This window comes from Ursus arctos, unplaced genomic scaffold (genome assembly GCF_023065955.2).
Source record: "Ursus arctos isolate Adak ecotype North America unplaced genomic scaffold, UrsArc2.0 scaffold_26, whole genome shotgun sequence".
Taxonomy (NCBI): Eukaryota; Metazoa; Chordata; class Mammalia; order Carnivora; family Ursidae; genus Ursus; species Ursus arctos.
This window is the reverse complement of record NW_026622941.1, coordinates 14,784,418-14,808,867: the sequence shown is the minus strand read 5'-3', so window position 1 is coordinate 14,808,867 and position 24,450 is coordinate 14,784,418. Positions and strand designations below refer to the sequence as shown.

At 36.5% G+C, this 24,450-nt stretch overlaps 1 protein-coding gene across 6 annotated transcripts in view; it reads left to right on the top strand.

Moving 5' to 3' along the window:
* The window catches only part of EPS8 (epidermal growth factor receptor pathway substrate 8), a 174,553-nt gene that overhangs the window by 113,698 nt on the left and 36,405 nt on the right, over positions 1-24,450 (top strand). For all 6 annotated transcript variants that reach the window (XM_048216889.2, XM_026502349.4, XM_057318903.1 and 3 more), the window contains 9 exons: positions 9,771-9,838; positions 10,834-10,995; positions 12,778-12,927; positions 15,522-15,604; positions 16,465-16,601; positions 20,003-20,076; positions 21,373-21,499; positions 23,478-23,566; positions 23,936-24,010. In XM_048216889.2, the coding sequence (XP_048072846.1) occupies positions 9,771-9,838; positions 10,834-10,995; positions 12,778-12,927; positions 15,522-15,604; positions 16,465-16,601; positions 20,003-20,076; positions 21,373-21,499; positions 23,478-23,566; positions 23,936-24,010 (965 nt within the window). The remainder of the gene's footprint in view (positions 1-9,770; positions 9,839-10,833; positions 10,996-12,777; positions 12,928-15,521; positions 15,605-16,464; positions 16,602-20,002; positions 20,077-21,372; positions 21,500-23,477; positions 23,567-23,935; positions 24,011-24,450) is intronic.

The window sequence follows — 24,450 nt, the reverse complement described above, 5'->3', positions numbered from 1 at the left end:
TATGTATTCAACTTCGTAATTTGAACCTAGGCCTTGTTTATATTATTTGGAGTGACAGAGGTAAGGATTGTTTTAAAAAGAGGTTTTTTTTTTTTTTTTTTTTTTTTTAAGATTTTATTTATCTGACAGAGAGAGCAAAAGCAGGGGCAGAGGGAGAGGGAGAAGCAGGCACCCTGCTGAGCAGGGAGTCCCATGTGGGGCTCAACCCCAGGACCCCAAGATTAGGACCCAAGCCGAAGGCAGACGCCTAACCAAGTGAGCCACCCAGGCACCCCTAAAAAAGAGTTTATAAAAGCTACTAAGATATGACTTCTGCTTACTGTCGTAAAATTTACAACCCATGGATGAAATATATTGCAGTGTTTTCTAGGGAATCTTTTATATGGCATCAATGCCTTAGCTGGATTTTCCCAGCTAATTATTTGTGATACGATTGTTGATCTTCATGAATGATCCATTTGATTGTGGGCTGACAGTTGACTGAACTTTTCCTTATAACTCTTGAACTTTTGGATAATGTTATAGTATCATTTCTTTCTATACTGTGAAACCAGCAGGCTTTGTCCCTGATTCTTCTTTAACTTCCATTTTCCTCTCTAGATTCATGTGTAAATAATATATTTTTAAACTTTAGTATAAAATAGAAGTCATTACTAAAAAGAAGTTGAGGACTCCTGAAATATACCACATGTGTTTGGAAATGCACTTTTTCACGGGTTCTGCATGGGCTTTTATTATTGTACAACAATAAAGAATAAGAATAGTATTCTGGTTAAAAGACTCAGAATAGTGTTGTGGTTAAGGGCAGAGACTCTGGACCCAGACTTTCTGGGTTCAAATTCAGTTCTATCATTTATTAGCTGAATAATCTTGGACAAGATTTTTGTACCCAATTTTGCTTATCTGTATAATGGGGAGATCTTATAGATTTGATGTGACAGTTAAATGAGTTAGTACATGTAAAATGCTTCTAATAGTGCCTGACGAGCAGAAAGTAGTGTATGTATTTGCTACTATTGTTGGGAGTATCCTTATTATTATCTGTCATAGGAACTAACACCCTTTTATAAATTTGGAATTCTCTGTCTCTCTCTCACTTTTTTTTTTTTTTTTTTTTAACGTTACCTGTCTTGGCTGTGGTAAGAATGAGCAATTCTAAGGTTTTGTGAATCTCTTTCTGCCTGTGTATTGAGTGACTAAGCCTTAGGACTCAAACTATGCGTTCATAAAATAGACTTTATACCATACGTGGATATATTTTCTTATGGCCTTGTCAGTCTGATCAGTGTTGGTTTCAGTTTTCTCCACTACTATATTATGACATCCTTACCATGTCCTGCTAGTTGTGAATTGTAGGTCTAGAGAATATATTCCACAGATGCTTATTTTGTGATTAATATGTGCACCGAACAGAGCTAGTAATATATGGTTCTTGACTTTAAGAGACTCACCGTCTGGAGAATGACTTGAAGAAACTGAAAAAGAAGGTTTTTTGTTTTTTGTTTTCAAAAACAAAATAGTTCCTTCAGTCTTTCATTTCTAGGCTGATATTTATTAAGTACTTCTGTGTGCCAGGCCAAGGTCTTCATAGTCTGTTTCCATGACGATTCAGTCATTCCAAGATGAGTAAGACATAGTCATTGCTTATGCACTGTTTTGGTGAGGTAGACTAGTAAATGCACTGTTATAATAAAGAGCTAAATAAGCTTGGATGGCAGCATATAAGGTGCAGTGGGGGTCGTCGGTTCTTCTGTGTGGGTGGGGTGGGAGTCAGAAGGGATATCCTAGAGGACTTGAGCATCGAGTTAAACTCTGAAATGTAAGTAGTGTGCTCCAGGCATTTGGGAGGCTGGCGGGTGCTGTAAACAGCAGCATGAACCCTTTATAACCTAGATTGTGAGCTCTGTAAGTTGGGCCATCTTTGCCTTGCGTACTTCAGGATTCCCCAAGCATAGCACCGTTGCGAATGTATACTTTACACTCAGTAAATACTTGCAGAATGAATATAATGAGTGAAAGAACTGCAAACAGTTTGGTCTTAACTGGAGGTTGCAAGATGGTGCATTGGGAAATAAGATAGAAATATAAACATGGGCCACAGTGCGAAGAATCATCCTGAGGAATTCGGACATTGTTTGCAGGGAATGCCTAGCCACCGAAGTTTTTAGTCAAGGGAGTAAGAGGTCTGTTGTCTCGGGTCACTCTCATAGCAGTATTGAGGTTGGATATGACGACTATGAATGGAAATAGGTAAGCCAGACATCTAAATACTAGCCCTAAGTCTTTTGTTAAGATGGAGCAGTGTTGATCATCTCACAATACCATAGATCCAAAAATCTATTTTCAGAGAGCTAAGAAAGGGGTAAGGGATAAAAAGTAGAATTCATTTGCAAATTTTAACGTTTATTTTGTGTTAGGAACGTCTTCATAAAATCATAGATCTGAGGGCTGAAAATCATCAGCCTATAAGCAGTAAATTTCTGTTTTCCCCTTTTTGCATATAGAACAAGCCGAGGCTCCTTTCCAAGGTGAGATGATTTGTCCGAGTCACAGAACTTTAAAATCTTGATTGTAAGAAAATGTGACAATTTTGTATAGTGTGACAAAAATGAGCAGTGTATAGGTAAAACAGAGGAGATAGAGAGGGAAAGAAAGGGGCAAATCCAAGAGACATTTAAAAAGAAGGAAGAAGTCTTAGCAAATATATTTGGCTTAGAAGCAAGCAGGTTTTACGTCCCTTGAAGTTGCAGATCAGATAATGTTTCGTTCCTCTTTGTATCTAATCCTCTCTGCTCCCTCCCAAAAGGGGCGCTCAGTCAATGCCCATGGAATGAATGGTGTGAACGACAGGGAAGAAATATGTTCAGATTTTGAACGCAACTTCGCAATAAGCAAGTTGCAGTTGAAGTTCCAACTGCAGTTAGTTAAACACTCAGTGTGTGTTTAGCCTCCCAGTCTCAAGTTCTAACTTTTTTTTTTTTTTTTTTTTTGCTAGGGAGTTGGTAAAAGAGAGATTTTTAATGTAGTTTATCACAATGTATGCATTTTCTTTAAAATTTCTCGTTTCACAATGATTAAACCAGTTGAATAAATCTTTCAAGAATGAGTTTCTTTCCTGGATGCTGCATGAACCTCTCTGGTGTGTGAAAATACTATTTAGTGCACCGGAACATGAGTTTTATGGTAATGACCGTTGTTTTTTACACACTGACCACAGGTTAGATACTTCATCTAGAGTTTCATGCAGCTTGTCTTTTTCATGAGAACGCTTTTCAGGTCTGACACCATAATGTGCCCCCCACATTGCTTCAGTAACTCAGTAACTTCAGTCTCAGAGAAACTGAGGGGGTCTATACATTGTGTAGAGTGGGTTTTGGGGGCCAAGCAATCTGGGGCTGAATCATGGCCCTTCCACCAAAGGGCTGCCATTTTGAGCAAATGATTTTATGTCTTGGCCCCAGTTTCTTCATCTATAAAATAGAAATGATAATAATACTGTGGTAGGTTTAGATGAGAAAACAGAAGTAATGCATCTGTCATGGCATGGAGGAGAAGTATAGGGAGTTACTTTTTGTCCTCCGTCCTCAGATTAATCAAGGCCCTCAAATTTAATATTTTGATATGACCTCCAAATGATGTTATATGTGTAATCACAGTGATACTTGGATGGATCAAAGGGTAATCTTCATCATATTTTTCAAGCTTTTATTCCAGATATTACCGAAAATATATTTTTTTGTAAATCCTGTAAATGTACTGTGAACTGTACAATTATAATGATATATATTTGCTTCTTTGGGATATGTATTAATTTATGCAAGGAAAGCAGTTAAAATATACTGCAGTTTTATAACCCTGTTTTGTCATTTCTTCATTATGATACAAGAAATTTCAAAGCCAGCATGTGAGCGTTTCTACATCACCAAAGTCCCTGACAACATAAATAAATAGAAAATAAATATTAATTTCATTTTCCTCCACATACCTCATGACCGTAACATTTCATTTGGCTGCTGTTATTGAGAAGTTGAAAATTTTGTATTTTTCTCCAGCTAGCCTGCTTGTCAGAGTCTTTAAGCACTAAAATTTAATATCATTTTTAAGGAAGTACTTGTAAAATATATTAAACATTCCCTTCCATCAGGGTGTGGTGCCTGTAAGCTCTTGTCGATGACTCAGAGGGTCATCAGCACTCACGAGCTTATGTGCTGGGATGTGCTCAGAGGCTATAGTCTTTCCCTTTACACGAAATCATTCAAAATCTTTTCCCTTTTGAATATTTGTGGCTACTTTTTCCATGTGGCTATGTCCCAAGCCTGTTATTTTTGCTTGTTGTTAACATACCTTCTTCTAGTATTGCTTCTGATTCGTATAGGCTGAAAAACTAGAAAGAAAATCTTAAGGAGTAAATAGGTTTTGAGTGGGGAATTGAGAGTGCCATTAAAGTCTGCATATTAAAATGTGCAAGTTTCAATGTATAGACCTTGTGACATCTGTCTACAACTCAGAGGACTTATTTAAGGATGGGCTCCGCTGTGTTCTGAATAGCTGAACTTTTCAAAAGTAATCTCTCTAAATTTGATACTGCTGAATTTATAATATAACCATTCATAATAATCAGCTGTTTAAAGTCATCCTGTATCCAGAAAAACTTAAGTTTCACAGAATTACCAGTTAGCTGTACTTTTTTTTTTTTTTTTGGTCATTACTGACATTTATAGTAACTTTGAGATTTGTTTCGTTGGGAGTTCAAATAGTATATATGATAGACAGTCACTCTCTCAACTCTCAGCCTTAAGTTTGAACTTTTCTTGTGAAGCCAGCAAGGAGGAAAATATATTTGTGTTTTTCCTGTTTTTCTTTTTTTTTTGTCAAGGAAGTACTGGTAAGAATTGCGTATAAGTAATCTATAAACCATATGACCAGTTTCTGTATAATTGACTTCACTATAAACTTTTCTGTATTTTTACACAGTGCTTGACTTATCGTCCTCATAGCAATATCCCTGAGTATAGCACTTTTCTTAATAGCTATGTACCCCACATATATATAAATTTTTTCTTTTTTTTGTACCTATCTTTCTTCTCTTCCTGTCCCTTTCTATCTTCTGATCTTGGTTGGGAGTTAGTCCCTTTGTGTAACTGTCATAATCGAAGCCCAAGCAATCTCTTACACATGCAGGTGGCATTCAGGAATTAAAACCCATTTCTCTTTCCTCTATCCTTGTCGTTTACGGTGTGTATTTTACCAGAGAAAACATTTAAATCTTCTTTTGTAAGAACAATTTTTTTTTTAATTCTTGAGAAGGAAATGGCCTGTGATTATATATTATCAGGAAGTCAGGCACTGTAAGAGTCACAGTTCAGCCTCAGAGAGTGTACTGGTGCTCTGTGACTCAAAAAGACAGTTGGGCAGTTTTCCCACCTTCCCTGAAAATTTTAAAAGCTCCTTTTCTCCTCATGGGATAAGCTGTCTTATCAATTTGTTGAACAGGCCAGTAGAATTAATTCTTAAATAATGTAGTTTTGTAAAAATGACCTTGTTTGTTTGTACAAACAGGATCTTGGTTTTGATACTGATTTGTCAAACTGTGACGGCCTAGAGAATGAGAGCCCCTACTTATCACTCTGTGCTCCCCACTGATTCCCGTTAAGCACCTCACCTCTGTGGAAATTACACACTAATATAGTGGGAAAGGAATTCTCCTTTACTGTGCTTGAAAGTGTAAAGTAATAGGAGCAGTAGCCCATTGTTTAATTTAGAGAGAGAAATAAATACTCAGCAGCTGCTTTTATGTTACCTTTTTTCTTTTTTATTGCCGAATCCTTACTTCGATGCTATGCTTTATTTTCAGAGAGAGAGAAAATAAAATTATCTGAATATTAGCTCTTTTTTAAAATGATTTTTTCATTTATTTTAGAGAGAGAGAGACAGAGAGAGCGTAGGGGTGGAGGGGCAGAGAGAGAGGGAGAATCCTCAGACTCCCCACTGAGCACAGAGCCCCACATGGGTGTCTATCGTGACCTGAGCCAAAATCAGGAGTCAGCCACTTAACTGACTGAGCTACCCAGGAACCCCTGAATATTAGCTTTTACAAATCTTGCTGTATATGCATAAACAGCAATATAGGCAAAAGAGAATTATGTTTAAATACTGAGACCTGCGTATTGTTATAATTGCCGTTACACTAATTGAAGTAAATGAAGCCTACATTTTTTGGGAAGATTTTATTAATTTATTTATTTTTGAGAGAGAAAAAGAGAGAGTGGGGGGGGGGAGGGAGAGAGAGAGAATCTCAAGCAGACTCCACACTGAGTGCAGAGCCCAGTACAGGGATTGATCGCAGGACCCTCTGAGATCATGACCTGAGCTGAAATCAAGAGTCAGACACTTAACCGACTGAGCCACCCAGGCATCCCAAAACCTACATTTTTTAAAAATTAAGAGTTGTAGTTTTAGGTTCCTAGCAGAATTGAGGGGAAGCTACGGAGATTTCCCATACACCACCTTGCGTATGTATAGCCCTCCGCTATCAAGCCCGCAGCAGAGCGGTGCACTTGTCACAATTGATGAACCTACACTGATATAGGTTCACCCAAGATCTTTGGAAAGCTGAATTTAATGTTCCCAATCTGGAAGCTAATGATCATGTTTTGCAGCAGCAGCATAGCAATTCAATTATGTGAAAATAATCTCTAAAGGACTTTGATCATGGGTTACTGAATTCACCTATTTCCATTTCTTTTGGTTGGCGTAGTCTGGTCTGTGGTATTAAAGCCAGTAGGAAAAACAGTAAAACCACAACCAGTGGCACTGCAATCAAGTCAAGTTCGTTCCTGGCTCTAATCAGTTCCGATTCAGAGAGGTAGGGAGAGAGAAACTGAGGCTTTTGTATCAGCAGTCAAGCAGCCTATAATATGAGAAACCCAAAACTCTGCTGCCAGATTTATTCAGCTATTATATACTATTTGACCGTGATTTACGCTCTTAATTTGGAAAGAAAAATTTTCAACGTAGAGAAGTAACATGTAGTAGATGAGTTGGCCTTTGTACAGCGTTTGGGCCGGTGGTTTCCAGTCCTGGCTGCACAACAGGATTGCCATTTATAAATCCCAATGCCCAAACTGCATCCTAAGCCAGTTACATTAGAATCTCTAGCAGGTGGGACCCCAGCAGTGTTTTTCCAAGTTCATTCTAGTGTGTGGCCAAGGCTGAAAACCCTTGTTGAAGTGGGGAATGTCATTAGAGGCTTTGAGTATCATTGAGGCTTCTTTTAGATTTCTCGTACTTTTTTAAGGCTTTTGGTGAGATTTTCAGCTTAAGAGCATAATTACTATTTACAATGGTACTTGAGAGTACATATGATTCTCGTAAAAAAGAAATGTACCATAATTGCCTCTTAGGAAACTTCTTTCAAAATTTTCCTATTAAAATGTTAATATTACCCTTTATTTATTCATTGACTTAAATCACTAGAACTACTAGTTTATTTATAAATTCATTTTATGGCATTTATATATTGTTAGGATCTTTAAAAGGTAATTTCTTGTAACACATGCATCTTATTTATTGGCGCACTGGAGAGAAAGCAGTTTAAGAGTTTCTAAATGGAGTCTTCATTTGGAATATTAAGAATAACACCTATCTGCTAGGCAGTCAGAGTGATCAGTTAATGTCATGTTTTTTACAAATACTATCAAATAGGCACTGTTTTTCTATTGTATTTATAAAATACGGTTCTATGGGATTAAGAAACTGTATTAGAAAATGTGGAAGAACACATTCTTACTACTTCATAATGAGAATCTTTGATTACAAAACATACAGTTGAGCTTCAATCGTGTTTACCGATCACTTATCTGAAAGACTCGGTGAAGCATTTGAATGTCCTGGGGTTGCCATATCACAACTGGGTACCATGGCAACCACTGCCATTTCTTTCGCTGTCTCGGTCAGACCACGGGAAACAGAACCACCTTCATGTCCCGAGTCTGCCGAGTCTGCCGTAGAGAGTTGTGCTAGAAAGTGATAACCCAGTGATTCTGGGATTGTGGTTATTTCTCAAAGTGCTTTCGTCAGCTATGTTCCTCACTTACATATTGCATTTCAGTGGTTCTCCTGAGAACAGTTATCCATTTGTTACTATCTCACGTTGATTAATTCTCAGCTAATGATCAGAAAAATAATGGTGGTTTATTTTTTTTAATATGTAGAATACAGTCACATAAGTGAAGGTTACGTTTTGTTATATTGGAATAGAAAAATTTAAGGTGAAACCAGATCTTTCTTTTTGATCACGCTATTTTGTTAGGAACAGATGGATCATACTTCTTCAGGTCATCGTCCAAACAAAAAAAGAAAGGTAGAAGATACTGAATTTTGTAGTGTGTCTGTTTCTGTTAAGTAACTTAATGCTGCAAAAGCAAAAATAGAATATATCGGAGTAATGTCAGACTGATGTAATCTGGGGGATATGGATATTTTTCATCCAAGTTTTAAGGTAAATATAAAAGATAATTACTTTTGTATGTATTGTGAAACAATAATTTATCAGAGTTTTCAAAATCCTGCTAACATTCCGAATCTGTATATGTATTTTATATTTTTGTACTTGCTTTGCTTTCATGCTCAACAGAACTTTTCAACTTCTGAAGTTGTAGGAAGATCTAAAAGTTTCTATATTAACTGAAAGAAACATGTTTATATTTGAAAAGCAGGTAGATATTAGTAAAGCTGAGGCGTGTGTGTGTGTGCCTGTGAGCGCACACGTTTGTATCTGGGTGAGTCTGAATATTAGTGCTGTAGGAGTCTTGAGGTTTGATCTTATTTAACCCTTTTATTTTACAAGAAGAGTGCTGAGATCCAGAGCTAAGCGTCTTGCCTTCAGTTAGTGTCCTGCTTAGTGACAGAGCCAAAGCTAGAATCAGTCATCTTTGGTTCTTGCTTAGGGCTCTTTTTTCATCATAGCATTCTGCTTTAGAAAGAATAGGGCAACTCTGAATTTACAAATAAGCAAGTGACTTGATTAGAAAGCAACAGATACAAAATACTGTCTCCACATATTTTATATTTTGGTTTTGCAGCATTTTATGAAAGAAAATAAAGGTTTGTTTTTGCTTTTCCGATAGCGTGGTGCAGTAACTTTCTACCTAACTCCCTCATATTTTCTAACAGTTGGTATCTACAATTCTGAGTATCACATTTGTTTATTCTATAGCTGTGTGGAACCTGTTAAAGTTTAATGACCATCAGTATGATTAAATCATGTTCTGAATCTCCTCTGACACTCTCCATAGTTTGGATGTTGTGAAAGGACATGTTCCTTGCAGTGGCCATTATCTTGATAATGTAGTCTAACTCCTTATAATACAGTATCTGTGACAGTATTTTGCAATTCTGTTTTGTTCTCAGTACATTAAGAGATGAGAGTTACAAGCCAGTTTTTACCTTTTTACCAAAGAGTAGGTATCTGATTAATAAAACCCTTAGACTAACTCTTTTTCTTACAACATTAATAATCTAGATTTTACCTTTGGGATTCTGAAAATCTGTATTGGGTCAAATTGTTCTTGCATATCATTTAAGCTTTCTGTTGGCCTTTTCATTTCATGTGAATAATGAGTGTTTTCAGATACACCACACAATGGCGACTTGTCAGCTACTGTATTTATATGTGAGATAGACTAGTTTTAGAGATGGCCACAAGACACCGATACATGAACTTCAGCCTGTTAGTGGGTAAATAATGACTTCTTCAACTTCTCTTTCAGAACAAAGGAAGAATTATGCTCGGGACAGTGTCAGCAGTGTGTCCGATATATCCCAATACCGTGTTGAAGTAAGATGTTTTGATGTTTGCTAAAATTTAAAATGAACCTTGAGGGACATAAAAATTTGGTGGTAAAATCAGAATTGTGTTTTATTGTATCCCTATGATGTACTCTGAATTATGTTGACCTTTTTCCTTTAGATTTTTATAAAACTGAGGTGTAAAATAACGAAGTATCTTGCTCATCGGGGGTCTGTTTCATAGAGAATTAATTAACCACTCATTGTTATTGTCAGCCTTATTTTGATTAAAAACAGGACAGAGGCTTCTATTTTATATTCTAGAATCTTCTTGAAATTGCACCTTTGATGGATTCACTGAGTGCTTTAGTTTTAGTTTTACCTGAAGTCATGACTAGTCCTGTTTAAACAATGGTTTTCTTGTTTAGTTTTTCCTGTGTTGTTATCTTTTAAGATATGTTTGCTCTTGAGTGGAATCTATATAGGTGACTTTTCGCTTATAACAGAATATATTTAAGTAGGGAGTAATTTCTAAGTTGCTCTTATTTTCCATTTTCTACTCATAGCAAGCGTGCTTCACGAAATGTGAAGTTTTGTTCAGAACCGTGCAAAGTTTGACAGTTGCTACAGTGGTGACAGACTACCGCTCTCATTTATCAGCGTCTTAGTTTCAAGCCGCAGTGCAGAGGGCCTGCTGTGGCTCAGCACTTAAGGAACCAACATGGAATGAGATGGGAGGGATCGGTCTTAAGAGAATGTTATTTAAACTGTTCAGAATTTATGTTCTGTTTATGTAGCTCAGCATGGCTCAGTATGAAACAGATTTAGGTATTTTACGACTCAAGGCACCCTTTGCTCAATTCACAAAACCCTGCTTGACTTTTTTATCTCAGTAAGGGAGCCACGAAGTTGTGGGGCACCTTGTGTTGGCTCCTCTCCACTCCACTCGCTGACTGCAGTCAGGTCACCATTGCTTTCTTTTGGAAAACGTGCAGTAAGGGAATGTGTGTGTTATAAATATGTTTCCTTCTTGCCAATCGTTAGCACTTGACCACCTTTGTTCTGGATCGGAAAGATGCTATGATAACTGTTGATGATGGAATAAGGAAGCTGAAATTGCTCGATGCCAAGGGCAAGGTGTGGACGCAGGATATGATTCTTCAAGTGGACGACAGAGCTGTGAGCCTCATCGATTTAGAATCGAAGGTAAGGTTGTAAAATTTAGACTGTTTCACTTCCAAGAAAGTTCCACAGCTATTTATGTTGATAAGCAGGTCGTATCGTTTAAAAGGGGATGAAAGTTTGACAAAATAAAATATTCTGTCAGTGATTTTAAAGAAGAAATATACTACTGCATACACATTATGCCCACAAAATCAGTTTGTGAAACTAAAGATACAGGGACATGTATATTTTTTTTAACCACAAATGATGAGATGGAGGAAGTGAGAAAAAAAATTCATAGCACTAAAATAAGGCCCCAGGGGCCCTTATTCTTTATGACATATATTAATTATATACTAGGGTAACCATATCCCAGTAAATGAGTAACGTAGGATGAACCAGTTGTGTGTGTGTATGTGTGTATTAACTATGGCAGGCACCTTTGTTTTGCACAACCACTGGTCGGTAAGATGCTGGAGCTCTCAGTACAGGACTTTTCTGGGCCCCGTCATCCCATAAGCATTTTAGTTGCTAAGATAAAGAAAACAACTGTCATAATCATTTTGGAGTACTCCGATAGGACTCGGAGTCAGATCTGCCCTTGCTTTTCTCACATCCATCGTGCACTGTGAGAGGACAGCAGCTGAGTGCTTCTCTCATCCGCATGGTTTTAAGTAATTATATAGAGAGAAGGGATATTATTTAATTTACTTTTGCGAAGAAAGACAATTTGTTATTTCTCTGGTTCTCTGAGGAATTGCATTTTATTTTGATGGAACCAGCGCTTCTTGTTTTCCCTTTGCCTGGATCTCAGAGAATCAAAAGTTAGAATAAATTTATGGTGTGATGTGTGTATGTACCATCTGTAATCAAAGTATCTGCTTTTTCCTTTTATGATTTATTTATTTTTATTTATTGGGGATATTATATTTTGTTTACTTAAATAAAGTCACTGTTTCTCTCATTAATGCATTATGATCCACTCACTATTTGTATAATGACGTTAGTATAATAACAAGCATTTTAAATGTCTCATTAAATACAGAATTCTAAGTGCGAACAGAAAGCTCATTTGTTTAAGAATCTGTCAGTGTGTTATTTAGGTGGCTGTTTATAGGTTAGAGAATATTCTCGTTTATACTACCAAACGTCTTAAACACTTTGAAGGATGTATTTTTTAGTGAGATCCCTCTGGCCCAGCTGTTTGACATTTTTGGCTAGAATGAATGAATGTATATATATTCCCTGTATATATATATTCACTGTATATTTTTATATATTTTTTTTCACTTGAGAGATTCATTGAAATAAAAAAATGTATAAATGATGTATTATTTTTAGCCTAACATTTGTGATCGCTGAGGGTAGAAACTAAGAGTATGACTGTTCAGTGTTCACGTAAAAGAAAATTCTAACACTGTATAGCCAGAGTGAAAAAACACCATGTAAGATGGTGAATAATTTTGGAAAGAGTCCTCACTTTACTTCATTTTCTCTTAAAGGCATCATTTCGACTCCATAACCTGAGAAAGTCAGTAATGCTAAGTTCAGTATTTCTTCTGTTTATTAAGAACACAACTTCATCCCTCTGCTAAATATTTCCTTTTTGTTGCTCTTTCTCCCACTCCCTTTGAGCTCCGCCTTGTTTCTCTGTGGCCACCTTGTATCTGCTCCTTCTCCACATCTGAGGGTTCACTAGGATTCTCTGTCAGTGTGATCTGCACCCTTTACAAAGTATTTGTACAGTGTCTAGAGCTCTTTGTTCAGTCAATTTTAGACATACAATAAAAGTTAAGGCAAGTTATATTTTTACTTTGTTTACAGAATGAACTAGAGAATTTCCCTCTGAGCACAGTCCAGCACTGCCAAGCCGTGATGTATTCCTGTAACTATGATTCAGTTCTTGCCCTGGTGTGCAAAGAGCCAACTCAGAGCAAGCCAGATCTTCATCTTTTCCAGTGTGATGAGATTAAGGTAAAAGAATGGTGCATTTTTCCCCCCTTTAAGTAGATGTTCTGACAGCCTTTGGATTATCCACGTCAGTCATATGACCAGTGGATTTGTAGTTTCTTAGGATTTTGTAAGGAAAACAAATACCTCAGTATCTTCCTGAGGGGTTCCAGTAAATAAAGAGGAGATAGAGTGGTATTTAAAAAAAAAAAAAAGATGCATTCTATTTATTAAAAAAAAAAAAAACAGGCATGAGATAATATATTAAATTCTTCATTGAGTTACTTGGACTTCTAATTAAAAATTGATTCTTCCAAAATGGACAGTAAGTAATCACACCATCCTATTTTATTCCGCACTAATCACATAACGTGATTATTGAAATGAAACCCTGAGACATTTTCCATGATACAGATTTAAAGCTCACCATTTAATTATGTGACTTGAATAATTACTCAAGATATGTAATCCCCAAGTGATAATGTGAAAGTAGGTAAGCACAGTTACCAGTAAAAACATGCTATATCCTGAAGATCGGTGTTCAAAGTACACTGTAATTTTCAAATGCTTATCATTTGTGATGCTTTGTTGGACATTAGAAATTATTGTCAGCCTTGAATATTTTTATGTCATGAGTTGATTTCTCCAAAAAGGAAATCATTTTGGGTTGAGTTGATTGGTGCTTTGCCAAAGCAGTGACTTATCACTGTGACTGTATATTATAAAATGTGCAGATAATTTTTATCTTATAAAGAAATGCTGGGAGATTAGCATGAAGTGTCACTTGATCTTTTCTGTATTTCTTTGACATTAAAATATGATAGATAAAGTAAGATTGAGTGTCAACAGTGTATGTCATAATTTTCTTTTTCTTGCTTTATGTATGGATGACTTTCTAAAAATCTTACTTGGAAATAACTGGCATTTAGATAGTTTGCATTTGTGATGTTCATCAAAATTTTATGTAGTACCTTTTGAAAGTCATAAAGGGTATCAAGAATTTTGCAAGGTTAGAATTGTTAAATATTAAAGTGAGTATTTTTTTCTGAAAATATACTGAAATTTAATTAAAATATTTTTAAAACAGAGGACTAAACTGAAAGACATTTTAAATCTGGTGTTTGCCTCAGTGCTCTAAAACTTACCCTTTAACTAAGAGTTACTGTGCTGAGTAAAGTTTCTGGATTTCAGTGTTGAGAATAAAGGGCTTGTTTATCTGATAGGGGATTCTGGTATTGATGGGTCTGAAACAGATTTACTGAATTACTGTTTTGTCTGAAAGCTCAAATACCACTATGCAGCTCTGTGTTTTTACTCATTAGTGCTATATTCCACATGAGACCTTTTCTTTTTTCCCTTGACACATTGAAAATATAAACACAATGAAATATGATGTGGTTTCTTTTATATGGGTCATGTTGCAACATCACTTTTGAGTTTTAAAGTTTCTTTATTATGGGATTTTACACAACGCTCCTGCCCACCTCTGTAGTAAAATTTTTCTTAGAAATATGATAGCCCCCCCATAGGAAGTTCAGGGTTCCTAAGCATCTTTAGTTTTATTTAATATCCCACATAACAGAGAGTCTTTGACATGTTTATAATGTCTTCCTGAAACTTAGTCTTACAGAACTAGGGTGCATTAGCCCTCACATTTAATTAGGAATGGGACCTCGGCCAAGCCATTATATGAGTATTCTTCAGTTTCATTAATTATAAAACAAAGAGGACAGGTAGGATAATCTTTAAGTTTCCTTCCAGCTCTCAAATTTTATGGTCATTTGTGCTTATGGTAAAAGAATATACAGCATACCTATTTGAGAAAAACATACATAATGACAAAGAACAAGCAGGAACAAAAAATAGAAGATGAGTACATCCCAGCCAGAATTTAATGTGCAGTAATAATCACTGGCCATAAATAAAATTCATGCCAAACATAAATTTCTTACGAAGCTGCTAACTTCATATTGGTTCCCAAGAAAACCAAATCAAATACTCTTGTTGGAAAAGTGTTAGAGAAGGTCATTGTTTGGAGAAAGTTTGCTTTTACCTGAAATGACAGAATGAATTGGTTATCAGAAAGGGTACAACCTAGTGCTGGGGTTCATCTCAGGGTTGTAGTATATTTGTCCCAAACTGGGAGTATCTGCTGGGACTGAGTGATTTGTTCCAGATTAATGGGTGCCCGCCAGAGCCTGACGTTGAGAAAGGGGAAGGTGCTCTGCTCTGTAGGCATTCACTTCTAATTCCTTCCTTTCTTTTCAGGCAGAGTATTTCTCCCAGTTACATTTTCCACCATAGACTTAAACGCAAATCCCTTTCCTCTTTGCCCGTATGCAAGGATAGCTTTTGTCTAAACTAAGGGAATCTGGATTAAATAATCTTTAAGAATTTCTTCAGTTTTTAAAATTTGTCATGATAAAATTCACCATCAAAAAACTGCAAGAGTCATGTTTTGAAAGCACACTTTTAAAAAAGAAAACACTTCTCTGTTGCATCAAGACACTTATTGATTCAGACGGGGAGCATAGTCCCTTTATGTTGTTGTTGTTTGAGCCTGCACATCAAGACAAGAAGCATCTGTGACCTCCCAGGTAACTTGCCTTTCACTGCAGGCAAACCTCATCAGTGAAGACATTGAGAGTGCCATCAGTGACAGTAAAGGAGGGAAACAGAAGAGGCGGCCCGAAGCCCTCAGGTAAAAACATTAAAAGAAACTAAGAGATAATCAGAAGGGGGAATGAAGCATGAGAGACTATGAACTATGAGAAACAAACTGAGGGCCTCAGAGGGGAGGGGGGTGGGGGAATGGGATAGACCGGTGATGGGTAGTAAGGAGGGCACGTATTGCATGGTGCACTGGGTGTTATACACAACTAATGAATCATCGAACTTTACATCAGAAACCAGGGATGTACTGTATGGTGACTAACATAATATAATAAAAAAAATTAAAATTAAAAAAAAGAAAGAAACTAAGGGGTAGAATCGTTTTGTTCTTAAGTTTTTTCGTCTGCATTTTTCTTTTGTTTTTTGTTTTTTGGGTTTGTTGTTGTTGTCGTTGTTTCTGCTGTAAAGATTTAGGAAAATTATCTTCAGTGAAGGTCTGTTTTACAGATTACAACCTGTGATTTCAACTCATTCACTCTTCCGAGTTTGTCGGTATACGTGTGCACCTTTTCTCTCCGAGTTTCTGGTCTTTCTCTGAGAAGGCTTCTCCCACGTGTGTTCTCAGAGTCAGGACAGATGAGTGGCATTTTAAGGGAAGATAGCCTGGGGGAGTACAAATAGATATGAGGAATATAGTTTGTTCATAGCCTCTCCAAGTCACAGGAGACCCAGAAAAAACCCTAATGTTAAACCTAGTGTTCAGTTGAATTAACATTTTTCTGTGTTTTTGTATTTCATATATATTTGTAAATATACATATGAAATGGTTAGGAAATTCTTGTTGTCCTCCCCCTTGACATCGTTCTTAAAGTTGAGGAACTAGTACCACCAACAGAGAATTGATAGACGTGGAGATGGTAAAAATTCTATTTTTTTCATCTTTTTTAGGATGATTTCCAAAGCAGACCCTGGTATACCGCCTCCACCAAGAGCTCCTGCCCCAGTGCCCCCTGGGACTGTTACCCAGGTGGATGTTAGAAGTCGGGTGGCAGCCTGGTCGGCATGGGCCGCCGACCAAGGGGACTGTGAGTGTCTCTAGGGATTGCTACTTGTTGAAATTGACTTTGGGTTGTGACATAATTCTTGCTTTCAAATTCTGATGCTGATTTCTGAGCTGAAGCTTGAGGTTAGCTTTTTTTTTAATAAAAAAAAAATCTTAGATAAAGGAAATTTAAACCTTGGACACCATAAGATTATTGTATATGAGAGTTCAGACCAGTCATTTAGATAAATACAGTGTTAGGATTATGGTCTTCTTTCTTTTTTTTTTTAGTGTGATCAAAGATGGGAAGTTTGAGTCAGCTAAAAAAAAGATAGTAATACGATATATAAAAAAAAAAGAGACTATCAGATTTTTTTGCAAAGACTACCCTTCAAAATTCGTTCCATTATTATTATCTTATCACTCTCCTGTTTGGGAAAATTGTTGTGCTTACATGAAAAGGCTGCCAGGGCAGTATTAGGACAAGAGTAAAACCATCTCCATCTCACTAACCTTGTCAAAGGGGCCCTTTGTGTGCATTATCATTTTACCTTGATGTTCTTTTTTAAAGACAAATAATCCTAGCATAGAACTTAGTGTAACTTTCTATGTGTCAGAATGCTTTTTTTTTTTAACCAAATCTGAAAATTTTTATGACTGAAAATGCCTTAAAATATGTTTGGTCTAATCTCTTCATTAAGAGTCAATAAATTATGATCCAGCGAATTTGAATTTGATCAAGACTAGAACCTCCCTCTTTTGCCTCATTGTTCAATGGACTTCTTAAATCATTTATCCTTTATCTAATAATGTATTTATTCTTGCAGATACCTAACAATGTAGCTAAACAATAGAACTTGATTGGCATAAATGAGTGACACTGGACTTTGAGTCTGGTGAGTCAAAAGTTGGACTCTGGAGTAAGACCAGGATCAGCTGTGTGACCTCGGACAGTATCTCTTTGTGTTTCAACCTCCCTTGTAACGTGGGGATAATAATTCATGGGTTACTGTGAATCTGAAAGCAAATAATGTCTACAGCAGTGCCTACTGCAGTGTAAAACACATAATGTGTGGTTCATCTCATTTTTGCCAAATTGAGTTCATTTTATTTCTGAATTCCTTTCCATTTTATTTAGGGTTTTTTTGTATTCTGTTTTCAGAAATTTACACGTAAGCCCAGCTACCAAACAGACAAAAGAAACATCCATTTATCAAGAATGAAGTAACAGAATTATTTACTTTAACTTTATAACAGTTTGTTTTGCAAAATCATTCAAATTTCTATTGATCCATTTTTTCTGCAAAGTTTTGTGTTTAAAAAAACTCACAGGAGTTTATAGTGCTTTCTGCTTTTTGTGTTCTCATAGTACTTTTGTCGTTGCTACTATATTGGTAGAAGAGATAATGTGTTTTTTTTTTTTTTTAAAGATTTTATTTATTTATGTGACAGAGAGACAGCCCGTGAGAGAGGGAACACAAGCAGGGGGAGTGGGAGAGGAAGAAGCAGGCTCCCAGCGGAGGAGCCCGATGTGGGACTCGATCCCGGAATGCCGGGATCACGCCCTGAGCCGAAGGCAGACGCTTAACGACTGCGCCACCCAGGCGCCCCAAGAGATAATGTTTTTGAGAGAGATCAAAATGTTCTTTGAAGTTGAAGAAGGATAAGACATCTTAAGTTTGGGGCGCCTGCGTGGCGCAGCGGTTAAGCGTCTGCCTTCGGCTCAGGGCGTGATCCCGGCATTACGGGATCGAGCCCCACATCAGGCTCCTCCGTTATGAGCCTGCTTCTTCCTCTCCCACTCCCCCTGCTTGTGTTCCCTCTCTCGCTGGCTGTCTCTCTCTCTGTCAAATAAATAAATAAAATCTTAAAAAAAAAAAGACATCTTAAGTTTATAAATATTATGAATAAATTTGCGAAAACATCTGTAAAACCTAATATAATTTACAACAAAGAGAAAATTTTGTTTCTGAGATGTTTCTGGGCTCTCATTAGATTTTGTCTAAAATAGGCTGTGCAGTCCTATCTATTTAAATGAGAATAAGAAAGGGTTTTCAGAACTTCTAATTTTCTACTAGGACAAATAGAATGTAACACTTAACATGTGAGGTTCCATCTGGATCCAGGCCAGTTTTTGGTTGGAAATCTCCCCCAAAGGAGTATCTTTTTAGTCCCTCTGAAGGCTCTGGGTAACTCAGATTAAACATCTCCTTTGAATCCTTGACATAGCCTTACCCCTGACTTCCAAAAGTGCTCTCTGTAGAGTAGTGGCAGTGGGGTTCCTTCCTAGTGGTGCCAGAGGCCGTGAAAAAGTCTGCAAGATACTGCATCTCCCTTACCCTCCAGCTGATATTTTGGGGCTTATCTGGAGTTCTTACTCGCTATATTTCAAGTTCAGTATGCTGCTTTCTGTAGTATACTATACTGAAGAAAGCCGCTACCTCCATGTAAGACAACATTTAACTGGCAAGATTTCATAAATATAAATTCTAATTACCTTAAAGTACTTAAGAGCCACTAATTAAGTTTCATAAGACTCCATAATTTCTTCTTTTGGGGGGACAATATTCCATTTATGGGGAAAGGCACAGAAGAGGTAAAGCAGTGCAGAGTTCTCAGGACTTTTTGTAGTTTTCTATGTTAAACATCATGAGTCATGATGATGTATTATGAGTTTTTTCCATTACTGATGATACAGATTTCCTGTTTCACCTGTATAGTTTTTCTTTTATTTAATCTACTGCGAAATATTTGTAGAAGTATCTGTGTTTAGTGGTAGTGTTAACCCGAAGGGCGTTCATTATAGAGACCTTATGATTAACATCATGCTTTAGTTAACGTTAACTGAGCTAGCTTAACATCTCGAATGCTCTTAAGGTATTTATTACTCAATTTGCAAATCCTGTAGGTATTTATATTTATAAAGTATGAATCAGTGAGCCCAACATAGTGGGTTTAAAGCTTCATGACAACTAGAATTTTAAAAAGCACTTTACTGTCAGAACCCCCAAAGCCTTATTGTGATCACAGTGGCGGAATGTGTAAAATTGGAGGGCTGCCTTAGAAATTCGTTGACCACTTTTGGAGGAGCAGGTGTTTCAATGTGAGTTTATATTTCTTTCTTGTGTAGGAATTATAGGGTGAGAAGTCAAGGTAGGTTCTGCAGACAGCTGTCATTGGGAAGAGGGAGAACGGGGAGTTCCAGGGTAAATCAACATCATTAAAGGGTGAAGGCAAGCATGGCAGCCCTGACCAAATGCTTCTTAGTTCCTGGTGGCAAAGATGTGTGTCATTCATAGAGGATGAGCAGTTTTGATTTTGTGTCCAGTGTAGGTGTTCCCTTTTGCAAACGGCACTCTTTTCTAGCCACTTTTCACGTTTCATTACCTAGATTGATCTTGCTTCGGTAACAGGTTGAAAGACTTGTGATTCTTCTTTCTTTAGTTGAGAAACCAAGGCAGTATCAGGAGCAGGAAGAACCGCCTGAGATGACGGCAGCCCGAATTGACAGAGACGTGGTAGGTCCGACATTCTTCTTTAGGTCATTGCCTTTTTTTTTAAAGAGGAAAAGAAATATCAGCTGGGAAAATGAAGTTGATTTAAATAAAGATGTTTTGTGGAAACTGTATTTTTCTTTTTCCATTGGTGGTTATGCCCTTTGAATTATTTTTTTTCTTAACTGTTTTTTGCCTTTATGCCAATATTTAGTTAGTAGGATGGGGCTCTGATAGAAGAACTAGCATATTAACTAGTTTACAAAGGAATTTAAACTGAATTTTCAAATTTGGGGGATTTTAATTTTTTCATAGTTTATAATTCATGATTAAAATGTCTTCTAAGTATCTTTTCATGGCTGTTATTTAAAAAATTTTATAATGCCTGAAACATAAAAGTTAAGTGGAATTTTAAAAAAGTAGATATGTAAATTTTAACTCTTGATAAAGCATAAGGCTGTATTTATTTTTATTAGTCCATAGCAATTTACTTACAGAATGACAGTGCCTTGTGATGTAACAATAAAATAGGACCTCAATATAATTACCGTTTATGTTATACACTTTCCTACCTTATTTAGAAGCAAATGTAGGAATTTGAAGTTTGGAATTTAATTTTTATATTATACCATTATTTATTATACTTAAAAGTTTATTTGACCCCGATTTCTAGTCTTTTAAATTAGAAGAATGTCAGGTTTCACACGTAGTAGAGGAAGTCAGCTAAGTCTATAATATCTGAGGTAATCAAGCTGACCCAGTAATCCCTGAGAGCATAATTCGTCATTAGTTCTATTTTACCATGTGGAGACTCTCATTAATGATTATTAGTCTAGATTATGTGTGTGTTTATTAGGTTATCACAACATTCTATATACCTTTAATTCCATGAAATAATATTGTTGGTACTTCATTGGCATGTTTATTAGAAAAACAAAAATGCTCATTGATCTTTTAACAAGGTGTTTCTTAGAATTTTTTCCCCTAACTTTTTGTGGGAGAACACAAGGAGAAAATTAAAGTAGTTGAAAATAATAATCTGAATAGATACTGGGAATGCTTTCTTTATGGTATGAGAATAGAACAAGATTAAGCTAAAGAAAAATGTAAATGTCAGACTTTAGCCTCAGGTATAGGTATATTTAGTTTAATTCTTTTTCTTAGAATTAGTGATAAACTCGAAATTTGCATGTGGGAGGTCTTTCTTTCTTTTTTTTTTTTTTTAACTTTCTGATTTTCCTTTACTGACTAATAGCACATAGTCGAGGCAAAAATGGTTTTATTTTGTCTTATGTTCTATTCCGTCATTTCTAATTCCAGCAAATATTAAACCACATTTTGGATGACATTGAATTTTTTATCACAAAACTCCAAAAAGCAGCTGAAGCATTTTCTGAGCTTTCTAAAAGGAAGAAAAGTAAGAAAGGTAAAAAGAAAGGACCAGGAGGTAAGTTGGATTTTCTCAAACTTCTAAAGACCATTCAGAACCCCAGCACTAGGCAGAGTTTCTGCCCCTGTGAACTGCTCAGCAAAACTCCATTGACAATGGGCCAAAGTCCCTTTTCTAGTTTTGGGATAGCACCTGGGAGTTAGGCAGAGACTAAGAAGAGCCCAGGGAATGGTCCATTTTGGTCCCAAGTTGGCTGCAGTAAGAGAAGACTCTAGGATGCTTAACCTAAATCACAGAGACTCTGAGGTTCAGCTAGTGAACATCTCTTTGTAGTTTTAATTAGTGACTGTAAAATTAATGTCTGGTAAAGAAGTCAGAGCTCTGATCTTCCCATATTTTGATTTATTTCATTATATTATGTAGAACCTCATTATTTTGTTAAAAGGATTGATTTTTCTCATTAAAATAGTTACAAATATCAATGGATTTGACTTTTTTTTAATCACAGAACTCCCAAACAATATATTCGGGTCACATACATGCAGTTTTTGGGGTATGCTGTAGTTAGTTATTTAAAATGGCCTCAAAATGTATAAACTTAAAACTGTGGAACAAAATGAAGTACATGAAAGAATAGTGAGTAAATATTCCTTTCACGTCATAAAACCTCCCAGTCCTTCTCTAGCTCATGCCTACATCCTAAGCATGCGCCCTGTAGACTTGTCTTCCAGATGTGTACATTTGGAGATACGCCACCTCCCTATATTCTGAAATTAAGTATTACTGCTTCCTTACGTCTCAGACCACTCTTTCCTGCTGTATTCTCTATGAAGGGTGTACTGTCCTCTTGGTCATCCAGATTCAAGACCACGGATTCTTGTATGACTTCATTCTCTAGCTGGCAGCCAACAGCAATTTTTATTTTTTTCAATGTGTTTTATATCCAGTTGTTTCCCTTTTCATTTTCATAGCTAGCGTCTGCTTCAGGCTGTCCTCGTTTTTTACCCCACTTTCTAAGTAGTCTTCAAGCCTCCAGTCTTTTACTCTGGGAGGACAGTTGTCTTCAGGCTCTCACGCAGTCACTTCATTCTTCTGAATAGCATGTTAATTCCATGTTCTGTTGATTTAAGTCTGCTCCTCCCCCTGGCAGTCAAGGTCACCCACAATCCAACCTTGGTCTAGTTTTCCATTCTCAGGTTTCTCTGCTTTGGTTTGTTGTTTCATGTACATGCAATTTCTTTTTTCCGTGTTTTTTTACTTATGCTGTTATATCCAACTATGACATTTTCTTACCAAATTGCCGTGTAACAGACCTTTCAGGTCGCATCTTAAAAGCTACCTTCCTCACGCTTCAGAGGGGAGGGGGTGGGGGAATGGGATAGGCTGGTGATGGGTAGTAAGGAGGGCATGTATTGCATGGTGCACTGGGAGTTATACGCAACTAATGAATCATCGAACTTTACATCAGAAACCAGGGATGTACTGTATGGTGAGTAACATAATATAATAAAAAAAATTAAAATTTAAAAAAAAATTAAAAAAATTAAAAAAAATTAAGAAAAAAATTTTTTTAAAAAAAGCTACTTTCCTCCTGAAACATCTTCCTGGTGTCCATTTTCTCATCTCCCAACCAGCTGCAGTTTCTTTCTATAGCACTTACTCGGTGTATCTTTGTTACTTACCGATTCGTGTCTTCTAAAGATTTTAAGGCTCTTCAGAGCAGGGCTTGTAACTCACACATTTTTATAGTCTTTGCAATGATAAGCATGATAATTGGGACACAAAAGGGCTACAGCATACATCGATGGAACTGATGAGGAATTAGTAGTGCCTAAGGGTAGAAGGATCCATTTCAAATGTCGGATCATCTTAGTTTGTTACAGTGAGTCTATGAGGTGTGGTAGAGTAGCCAGGAAGCATGGTATCTGGTATGATCAAATTTTATAGACACGAATGTGGCTTTTTATTTTTTCATTTAACAGATTTTCTCACAACTTTGCTTTCACCTGTCCTCCTTCCCGTGTATTTCTTTTAGAGGGCGTTTTAACTCTGCGGGCAAAACCTCCCCCTCCTGATGAATTTGTTGACTGTTTACAGAAGTTTAAACATGGATTTAACCTTCTGGTAAGTGAAATTTATTTGTATATAATTAAAAGAAATAAATGAAGGAAATCAAATTCTGGCCAGCATGTTCCTGATTAAATGAAGAGATAAAATGGTTCTTGTAGATTTTTTGGTATGTATGTTTCGATTTTCTTTTAATTAGGACAACAGATATAAAACCTGTGTATCCAAGCGAATGATCAAAAAAGAACAACTTCTTTTTTTAAACTTAATTCCCTTAATCTGACTTACCCAGGCTGACTAATATATTCGAAGTGAAACTAGTAGTAAAGAACTCTTTCTCTGAGGCTGTGTTGGACCTTTATGAGCATCTGTTTTTTGCTTGATTACATCATAGTCATCTGTTCATCTGCTTTCTTAATGCTGCAGGCCAAACTGAAGTCTCACATCCAGAATCCGAGTGCTGCAGATTTGGTTCATTTTTTATTTACTCCATTAAATATGGTAAGACCGTTAATTTAAGAAAGTAGGCACTCTTAGTATGTCTGTCTGGAGTATCTTGACAGTTTTCCTTCATTACCTTGCATGGATACTATTTCTCTTGGCATCTGTGTGACCATCGAGAATGTGCAATTTGAGAATTTGAAAGAACCTTAGAAATCATCCTGTTCAAACACCTTATTTTGTAGCTAGAAACCGATATCTGTGACAGAGGTAGGAAGATGAAAAGAAATACTTATCAGATGCTAGTGTTTCAATATATACTAGGATATAATAAAAATGGCTATAATAATGTGAAAGTTTTTCTCTTTCTCCCAAAATAGGCTAGGCATGAGGGGGTAACTGGTACTGGATGGAGGGCTTTGCTCACTTATTTATTTATTTATTCAGAAATATTAATTGAGAGCCTGTTATGTGCTTAGCATTATTAGTAGCTTATCAGG